The sequence below is a fragment of the Malania oleifera genome, chromosome 1, assembly GCF_029873635.1.
Source record: "Malania oleifera isolate guangnan ecotype guangnan chromosome 1, ASM2987363v1, whole genome shotgun sequence".
Taxonomy (NCBI): Eukaryota; Viridiplantae; Streptophyta; class Magnoliopsida; order Santalales; family Ximeniaceae; genus Malania; species Malania oleifera.
In genome coordinates, this window is record NC_080417.1 from 145,618,596 (window position 1) to 145,629,213 (window position 10,618).

Consider the following 10,618-nt stretch of genomic DNA (forward strand, 5'->3'; position numbering starts at 1 on the left):
GGAAACATGAACAGAAGGAGGCCGTAGACTTTGTTGACGACATTGCATTTTGGAGATAATAATAATAAAAAAAAATAAAAAAAATTTAGGGAATTGCCAGACTTCATCGACGAATACAAGGTTTCGTCGACGAAGGTCTTCAGGATTTCGTTGATGAGAAAATACTGAGAGACGAATTTGGGCTACTCTGAATTTTGTCGACGAATACAGGAATTCGTTGACGAATTTACTGAAGGATTCGTCGACGAGGTGACGTGTCTCATCGATGAATCTGGCCCTATAAATAAAGCAAACTTGGATTTTTATTCAAATTTCAGTGCTCTCTCTCTCTCCTCTCTCTTCCCTACAGCCCCTCTCACTCCTCTCTTCGATTTCAGCCCTGCCAGTTGTCGGATCGATGATCCGAAGCCACCACGACACTCCTGGCGAAGTTCTCTGCAAGTCTGCCAAAGCGGATCGTTGGTGAAATAAAGTTGGATTTCATCCCAAATTCAGGGCCTTTTTACAGTTATAGGAAATGATGTAGGTGAAAAAATACTGATATTTTGTTATGGAAAATATTATTTTCAGGGTGTTGTGTAGGAAGCCCTACGGGTATTAGGTTAGTATACCATAGGGGCTTTTTAGTAGTCAGGTAAGGAAAATATGCTATGCTAGGTATTTTTAAAATATTATATAATTTATTAAATTATGAAAATTATATATTAAAGTATGGTGTGGCTTGAGAATATGAATATAGTATGGAGATATGTTTACGAATTTCAGTACCATGATTTTATGAATTTCAATACCATGATTTTTTGAATTTTAGTACCATGATTTTATGAATTTTAGTACCATGATTATACGAATTCTAGTACCATGATTATACAAATTTCAACACCATGATTATACGAATTTCAGTATTATGATTATGCAGTTTCAGTGTTATGATTATATAGTTCTCAATATTATGACGTATGAATTACAGTTACAGTTTATTCAGTATCATGGTTATTATGGTTATTTCAGAATCTTGGTAAATCAGATAGTTGTATATAGAGATATATTATATAGTATCAGACCCTGCTGGACTATGCAATTACAGAGCACGGTACCGTTGTTACAGATATTTATGTTATGAGTGCAACCACCTATTTAGATAATACGTGGTAGTAGGTCGATCACCTAAGCCCTTGACATGGACAAGATCCCCATCAGATATGGGTTGAGGTGGGCAAATCAGACCGATGAAGTATAATGATTTATTCTTTGTTGGCCAGTCAGGGTAAATCCCGCTTACAGGCCGCACAACCTTGTCATGAGAGGTTAAATCATGACACACAGTTATCCACAGGGAAAGTTTTCAGTTACTATTACGTATATATAGCTTTACAAAAACAAGGAACATACTTATGTACACTAGAAAAATTTTGAATAGTAACATACAATACTGTTATGTTAAGTAACATGGAAAGAGTGGTGTATTTTATTATTTGTACTGTACTTACGTACCCAGTTATACATGATTATATGAAAATAGATTTTTATAATACTGTAGCTCATTTGCCACTCACTAGTAATAACATATTTCGTCTTATTGATCATTGACTCATCCTAATGTTGAATCATTTTTCAGGTGATCCAGGTAGGCGAGCAGACCAGGCTCGTAGATAGAGGGGCTTCAATAGTGCCCTGTCAGTGAAGTGAGTATTGTGGAGGATTTTTGTATATCCCAGCATAGTTGAGGGTATTTTGGGGAACATATATATGTGTATATTTTGGGAAACAGGTTAGTACTCTAGTATTGTATGATATTGTATTGTATATATTTTCATATGGTTATGTTAATGTGATTTCTGCTTCTCGCTGCTTAGGTTAATGATTAGATTTAATCCAGTATGGTATCAGAGCATGTAGATTATGATAGTATATATATATAAACCCAGTTTATTAAGCAGGTCGTTACAGATAGTGTGATGATGGATAGTCGATTTGTGGCCTGAGTACAGTACTACTCTCGATGATGTTCTGGGAGACCACTCTCGATGATGTTCTGGGAGACCCCTCCCGATGAGGTTTTAGGTGACTCTCCCAATGGGCATTCTGGGTATAGGGTGTAACCTACTTTGACTAAACTATGGTCGGCTGGCCATATGCTAAGTTTAGTTTTCGGACTGTACAACCCATCATGGGGGGAAGCATGTCGTTGGGAAAGCATGACGATACTAGTTCAGCAGTTCAACTTGTCTCTTCTATGCATATATGGGCAAATTTACTAAAGAGGGGCTATATTGAGCCAATAGTATGTTATCTAGAAATTATGTATTTTCAATTATATAGGTCAGTATAGTTTTAAAACGCCATTTCATATACAGTTAAATGATGGAAGTATTATGTTCACACAGAAACTCATGTTAGCCACACACTGATAATAATCTAATCCGTCTTACTGAGAAGTATCTCATCTCAATATCCATCTCATTTTTCAGGTCCTATAGTGAATCGAGCCTAGCGTACTACGGGGTTGGGATTAAACTGTTGGTAGTGATTGTCAGAACTGGTGAGACACCAGATATCTTGTTTTGTTATTTTGGGTTGTAATAAAATGACAGGGAGTTTCATATGTGTAATTGGGACCATTAGAACTCTGGTAATGTGTTTTGAGGTGGTTTTTCTTCTACTATATGTTTTATATTCAGTAATGACAGGAACACCCAGGATTCCCTTTTTAGGGTGGGTGTATTTATGGTATTGGAGATTATTACAGGAAATAATTTATATGGACGAAATAGCCCTTTGAGCCCCAATTTCGGACTCGGGACGTTACAATGTGGTATCGGAGCGGTAAAATTTTCAGGGTGTCACAAATATCATCTGGAGGATAAACACTTCATCTTTTCAGGAGGTCGAATTTAACATCTCTTTAGGAGGTTAAAAATATACCCTTTTTAGAAGGTAAATATTTACCATTTTCTTATGGAGGTTAGATACATAGTCTTTTCAGGAGGTCTATCTCTTCAAGAGATTACATATATATATATATACACTTGAGATTTAAATATATAGCCTCTTCAGGAGGACTATCTTACCATCTCTTGTGGAGATCGGTATATTTAAACTTTGAAGGACATATTCTCTTTTAGAGAATATTATACTTGTGTGGGGTAAAAATTATAAGAAATAAATTAAATGGAATTTAAAGAAATATCTTAGATAGTTAGAATCTCGTGCTGATAATGTGTTATAAAAAATACAAGAAAATGAATAGAGATGAAACAGAAATTTATATTGTTCAACTATGCCTACTCCATTGGCGGATGGGATAAAAAATTTCATTGTCTTTGGAGGAATATGATTTGGAACCGATCTTATACAAAATATCTCCAATCTTGTATAAGATATCTCTCTTTTCTTTATCTTTCCTCCTCTTTCCATATACTTTCTTACTTTAAGCATGCAAATGTGTATGCAAGCATGCAATGTGTGTGTTCCAAATGAGAGATGAAGGCCGCCCTTTTATAGGACAATAAGGATAGTAAAATATTTATTGGGGTAGAAAAACAAGGATGGAAGATATCGGATGACATTTGTATCTTTCTTAATAATTTTTATATTTTTTTAGTAAATTAAATAATGACGTGCCACGTTACTACACAAGAAACGGGGCCACGTAACCCGTAATGGTCACGAGGCCCGTTAAAATAGCATTGCTTGCTGGATGGAGAGGTTAAGGTTGAGGCCTCCCGGAGCCGGGAGGGAGCCAGACTGTCCTATTTTACCTCCATCCCAAATTAGCCGCCCAGGACAGCAGCAGGAGACCATCAGAAGACAACACCAATGCTGCATTGGCAGCCACAGGCGACGCCGTTCCAACGTCCTCAAATCCAAGACCAGTCCACCAACGCAACGCCATTTCTACTCTGTCTCTGCTCTCCCTCTCTCACCTCCGATTCTGTCGCTAAAACTAGAGGAAGAGATTTCTTCCGAATCAGTCTCGCAACATGTCAATTTTTAACCATTTCCTCCTACTCTCCCAATTGGGTTTCTTTAATCAGACACCCCCTCCATTTCCTCCCTCTCTACCCCAGCTCCCGCCTTCTCTCGCCGCCGCGGGCGATTGGGTTCCGACCCATCTCCCCCATGACCCTTCTCCCCCATCATCATTAATCCGGCCCCCAGTTGTTTGCACACCTGCAACTCCACTGGGTTGTTCGAAACAAGAATAAAAAATGCCACCGAAACCGGTGTTCTTCTTCCTCGTTTTGTCATTCTTGTTTTGCTTCAGGGTTCTGGTATGCGAAGCCCAAGACGATGACGGTGATACTACGCCACCGCCGCCGGCGGAAGAAAACTGCGACGGGATCTTCCTGTCGTACAACTTCATCTCGCGGGAGAAGGAATTCCCGCATGTGAAGAATGCGTCGGCGCAGGCATGGGCTTTCAAGTCGACGGCGAGGATTCTGAACACGGGGACGACGGATCTGAACGCATGGAAGATTTTCATTGGGTTTCAGCACAAGGAAATACTGGTGTCGGCGGGCGGGGTTGTGATCATGGACGGAACCGATTTCCCGGCGGCCGTCGGGAACGGAACGTACCTGTCGGGATATCCTCAGGCGGATTTGAAGACATCGATTGAGACGGCGGGGGACTTGACCCAGATTCAGACGCAGATAGACATAACCGGAACGCAGTTCGGGGTGAAGCCACCGGGAATTCCGATGCCGAAGACGATTCGGCTCCAGAATGATGGGTTCAAGTGCCCGGCTCCCACTGTTCGCCGTAAGCATTCTTAATATCTTTTAATGTTCTTTTTTCTTTTGTTCTGTTTTGGGAATGAGATTTTCTCAAAAAGATGCGTTCTTAAGTGGAAATGAAAGAAGGAAATGAAAACGCCTGTCCAAAACACAAAAATCGTTTGTTTGGGGTTAGGCTTTTAGACCAATTATTAATTTATCCATTGGATCTTCCGGTTGTTTCATTCATAAGCAGCATGTATGGCCATGTCGTTTCGATCTATGGTTGGAAATTTATTCAATGTGAACCAATCTTTGGATTTGTTGCCTATGCAGATTTGTGGACGTTCTTTATATTTTTTCTCCCTCGGCCAAATAGCAAAGTTGTTTTTTCTTTCTTCCTTTTTTTTTTATTGGTGGGGGAGAACACCATTTTTAATTTTTGGTATATCTTGCATTCTCATGGTAGGGAAAGAAAAAGACCCCAGTCATAATTTGCTTGCTGCTTTTAATTAAACTTTTAAGTATTCCTCTGATTTATACGTCGACTTTGTAAATTTTAAGCAAAGAGATAGGCAAACATGGTTCAAACTAGTCCATGCTCTTTTCTTACGGGTTGATTCCTTTTTGATAATCCATATAAAAGGCTCTCTCGTCTGAAGTTCAGCTTTTTGCATTTACAGGGTCCTCAATGTATGTATGTTGTGCAAAGGACCCAAAATTCAAGGCTAAACCCCTGAATGCTACCAAGTATTTGCCTCGCCAGAATGGTGATCTCTCCTTCAGTTATGATGTAATCCAAGCCTTCCAAGGAAACTACCTCGCCCAGGTCACTATTGACAACAACAATCCCCTCGGCCGCCTTGATCACTGGAACTTGACTTGGGAATGGATGAGGGGAGAGTTCATTAACACCATGCGAGGAGCCTACACTCACAAAAGGGACTACTCTGATTGCATCTATGGCGCTGCTGGACAGTACTACAAAGACTTAGACTTCTCGAATGTCATGAACTGTGAGAAACACCCTGTCATTGCTGATCTTCCCCCAACTAAAGCCAATGATGACAAAGTCGGGAACTTACCCTACTGCTGCAGAAATGGTAGTCTTCTTCCTAGCACAATGGATCCCAGCAAGGCCAGAGCCATATTCCAGCTACAAGTCTACAAAATGCCCCCAGATATGAACAGAACTGCCCTTTACCCACCCGAGAAGTGGAAGATCAATGGCGTTTTGAATCCGGAGTACAAGTGTGGCCCTCCAATCAGGGTTGATGCAACAGAGTTTCCTGACTGGACTGGGCTTATGTCCACGACCAGTGCTGTTGCAAGTTGGCAAGTGGTGTGCAACATCACCCGTCCAAAGGTCAAGCAGTCGCGGTGCTGTATTTCATTTTCTGCATACTACAATGACTCTGCAATTCCCTGCAATACTTGTGCCTGTGGTTGTGATGACACAGACACTTGCAACGCAAATGCCCGGCCATTGCTGCTCCCTTCAGAGGCTCTTCTCGTGCCTTTTGAGAATAGAACAACAATGGCTCAAGCTTGGGCTAAAATTAAGCACTTCCCTGTTCCAAATACATTGCCATGTCCAGATAACTGCGGAGTTAGCATCAACTGGCACATTTCTTCTGATTATAGGGATGGATGGACAGCTCGGATTACACTCTTCAATTGGGATGATTACTCTTTCGAGGACTGGTTCACGGCAATTCAAATGAAAAATGCTTTTCCAGGTTATGAAAATGTCTACTCCTTCAATGGGACAAAGCTCCCAGATCTCAACGACACCATTTTCTTCCAAGGCTTGCCTGGTTTGAACTTCTTGATGGGGGAGACAAATGGGACTGATCCCTTGCATGATCCGCGAGTACCTGGGAAGCAGCAATCGGTGATCTCTTTCAAGAAGAAGTTAACACCGGGCATAAATATAGCGAGGGGAGATGGATTCCCAACCAAGGTGTTTTTCAATGGGGAAGAGTGCTCACTTCCCCCCAATTTCCCCACGGGAAGTGGGTCTCGGTCCCTTGTTAATTTCCCACAGCTGATTTTCCTCACAATTGTGACCTTTGTACTGATTGTGGATCGCTTCCATTAAGCCTGGTGGGAGGTTCCTCAATCAAGCTGATGCATTTGTGGGGGGAATTAGGATATTGAATTGTGTGGATTCCATTCATTAATAAGATCTCCTCCTTGAACAAATTTACACTGTTCTCCTCAAATTATGGTTGTGTCAAACGTGGGGGCAACATTTTCGGCAGTTTTGCTGATAGGGAATGAGAGAACTGTGCAGCCATGATTTTAAAGTCTTCGCTTATTGTAAGATGTCTTCAGAAGCAGATGAAAAATTGTAACAAAGTAACAAGATATTTATGATAATTTGTTTGAATCTTATAGTCTACAAATAGTTCTTTTAATTTGTACATTAATTGCAATCAATTCAGACGCTCTTAGAATGTAAAGATTTTTCTCAGATAGTTGGAGAGTCGATATTTCTTTTTCAATCTATAAAAAACTGAATATACTTTCAGATTATCAAGATGAAGATGCAAAAGGAAATTGTAAATTTTACATATGCCCAACCAGCTTGATATACAAGTGCTGGCTAACAAATAAAACAATTTCTGTTAAAAAAAAAACTGTTACAAATATTTTTACTAAAGCTACCAATGGTTATAAGAATTATATCACAGGCAGTAGTTCTTCATCTTCCATGCTCTGTTCTTGAATTACTGATTTTTCTTTCACTGAGCTTAACACCCCAGCATTACTAGCATTTCCAGTAATATCAGCATTAGTGATTGGCTCATTAAGTTTAACACCCCCCCCTCAAGAGCAAAGCTCTTGCTGCTTGATCATCCAAAGTACAATCTGGATATTCAACTTGATGAGCAAAGATATTAATCAAACTCAGCTTCTTGATCATTCTAATATGGTTGTCTACGCCAAGTGCCTTAGTAAAAATGTCAGCAAACTAATTTTTAGATGCAACATGAAAAGTTTTGATCGTACCATCTAGAACTCTGTTTCTAACAATACGACAATCCGCTTCTATATGTTTTAATCGTTCATGAAATACTGGATTTGCAACTATATGCAAAGCTGCCTGGTTGTCACAGTAAAGTAGAACTGATTTTTCATGCTTAACTTGTAAATCTCTTAGTAAAAATAAAATCCAAGTAATTTCACAAGTAGTGCTTGCCATAGATCTATATTCAGCTTCAGCTGAAGATCTTGATACCATTGATTGCTTCTTTGATCTCTAAGAAATCAAAGCATCTCCAAGAAACACACAATATCCAGTAAGAGACTTCCTTGTATCTAGACATCCAGCCCAATCAGCATCACAATATGCCTTTAACTGTAAATCTGAACCACTAGGAAATAAAATTCCTTGTCCAGGTGTCCCCTTGATGTATTGCAGAATTCTTGTTGTAGCTTGCATATGAGGAATTCTCAGTTTGGCCAAAAACTGACTTAGCCTATTCACAGCACATGTAATATCTGGTCTGCTGAGTGTTAAGTACATCAATTTTCCTATGAGCCTTCTATACTTTCCTGAATCTGATAGAAGTTCACCATTGTCCTTTGACAATTTTAATTGTTGCTCCATTGGAGACTTAGCAGGTTTACAAACCCATCATACCTGTTTCCTTTAAAATGTCTAAAACAAACTTTCTTTGATTTAAGCTTATTCCCCCTTTTTCTCTAGCAATTTCAAGTCCTAAGAAGAACTTAACTGATCCAAGATCTTTAATTCCAAATTTAGCATCCAGCACAGACTTTAAATTTGCTACACAAATGGGATCATTTCCTGTTATGATCATGTCATCCACATAAACCAATAAAGCTGTGAATAAAGAACCTTTGGCATGAACAAAAAGAGAATTATCAGCAGTCGATTGAACAAAACCAAGCTGCTGAATAACAGATGACAATTTCGTATACCATTGTCTTGAAACTTGTCTCAGACCATAAAGAGATTTAAGCAACTTGCAGACAACAGTATTAGATGATTGTGAAGAAGAACAAGCAATTGAAGGCCCCCCCTTACTGTGAAAACCAGGAGGTAATGACATATATACTTCTTCATGTAAATCCCCATATAAAAAAGCATTGTTTATATCTAATTGGTGAAGAGGCCAACTCCTGGCAGCTGCTAAAGCAAGAAGTACTCGAACAATTACTGTCTTAGCAACTGGAGAAAATGTTTCAAGAAAATCAATGCCTTCCTGTTGTGTATACCCTTTAGCCACAAGTCTAGCCTTGTAGCTTTCCACTGTTCCATTAGAATTCAGTTTAATATTATATACCCACTTACAGTCAATAGGAATTTTTCTAAGAGGTAATGTCATAAGTTCCCAAGTTTCATTCTGTTCAAGAGCCTGAATTTCCTTGTCCATTGCTGATCTCCATAAAGGATTTTTAACAGCTTGAAATAAAAATTGTGGCTCTTGAGGTAAAGAATTAACTGCTAGTAGATATGAATGATAGGGAGATTCTAAATGGGAATAAGTGAGTCCATCAGCCACATCATAAGCTGCACCAGAAACATGAGTTGCGGCACAAGCATAATCCTGCAAATATGTTGGTTTAGTAGATTGTCGAGATGATCTTCTGATAGGTGCTGATGGTGATTCATGAGTTGATGTAGAAACAGGTATTGGAGTGATAGGAATAGGAACTGTAGGCACGAGCAAAGAAGGAACTGCAGTAGATACCTCAGAATCCTGAACTGGAGCAGAATTAGAAGCAGAATTTAAACAAGGAATAGACTCATCTTGGATAGGAATAGGAGTGACAAAAAATTCATTTCCTGAGCTAGAAGATGCAAGGTTATTAATTTCAGTAATTGAATCAAAAGGATCTGAAATTGAAGCTTTACCTTCAATGTAAGGAAATATGTTTTCATGAAAAACCACATCTCTGGATATGAAAACTGAATTTGTAGACAAGTCTAAGACTTTATAACCTTTTATGCCAAAAGGATAGCCTAGAAAGATACATCTCCTTGCTCTTGTTGCAAATTTAGATATGTTATGTGCTAATGTAGAAGCATAACAAAGGCAACCAAAAATTCTTAGATGATCATAAGAAGGAGGACTGCTATAAAGAACCTCATAAGGAGTTTTGTGTGATAGAGGTGTACTGGGAATCCTATTGATCAGATATACAGCAGTTAAAACACAATGTCCCCAAAGATGTAAAGGTAAATGTGAATGGAACATAAGTGACCTAGCTACATTTAAGATATGTTGATGTTTCCTTTCTACAATTGCATTTTGTTGAGGAGTCTCAACACAGCTTAAATGATGAAAAATGCCCCTTTTAGCAATAAAATCACTCATGATAAATTCAGTTCCATTATCAGTTCAAATTATCTTCACTCTTCTAGAAAATTCAGTTTCAACCATGATACAAAATTGTTCTAATATGGATTGAGTTTGTGATTTGTGCTTTAACAAGTAAACCCATGTACATCTAGAATGATCATCCACTATAGTGAGGAAGTACTTGCAAGAATCAATAGTAGATACAGAAAATGGACCCCACAAATCACAATGAATCAAATCAAAACAATTCTAGGAAGTATGTAAACTTTTATTGAAAGGCAGCAATTGTTTTTGTTTGGCAAGAGGACAAACATCACAAAAGAAATCTTCACTTGAATCACAAATTTGTACATTGTTTGACTTGAGTAAAGACAACTTGGTATTGGAAGGATGTCCGAACCTCAAATGCCATATATGTGGTAGAGTTTTATTAACAGAAGAAACAGATGAAATAAAAGAAGAAACAGAATTGCTATCTTCCAGCAGGTATAAGCCATTGCACTCTTTATGTGACGCCCCAATTTTCGTACAACTTTTTTTATAATAAATAAATAATCACGTCAT

At 38.7% G+C, this 10,618-nt stretch overlaps 1 protein-coding gene across 1 annotated transcript; it reads left to right on the forward strand.

Annotated features, from left to right (window-relative positions):
- The first annotated feature begins 3,691 nt into the window (after positions 1–3,691).
- LOC131145539 (COBRA-like protein 10) lies at positions 3,692–7,126 on the forward strand. The gene is made up of 2 exons (XM_058094686.1): positions 3,692–4,764; positions 5,402–7,126. Exons 1-2 carry the CDS (start codon positions 4,212–4,214, stop codon positions 6,817–6,819), a joined length of 1,971 nt encoding a protein of 656 aa, XP_057950669.1. The 5' UTR covers positions 3,692–4,211; the 3' UTR covers positions 6,820–7,126.
- Positions 7,127–10,618: the final 3,492 nt, after the last annotated feature.

Coding starts and splice junctions, on each gene's coding strand:
- LOC131145539 (XM_058094686.1), top strand. CDS start 4,212: ATGCCACCGAAACCGGTGTTCTTCTTCCTCGTTTTGTCATTCTTGTTT. Junction 4,765..5,401: donor CCCGGCTCCCACTGTTCGCC/GTAAGCATTCTT, acceptor TTGCATTTACAG/GGTCCTCAATGTATGTATGT.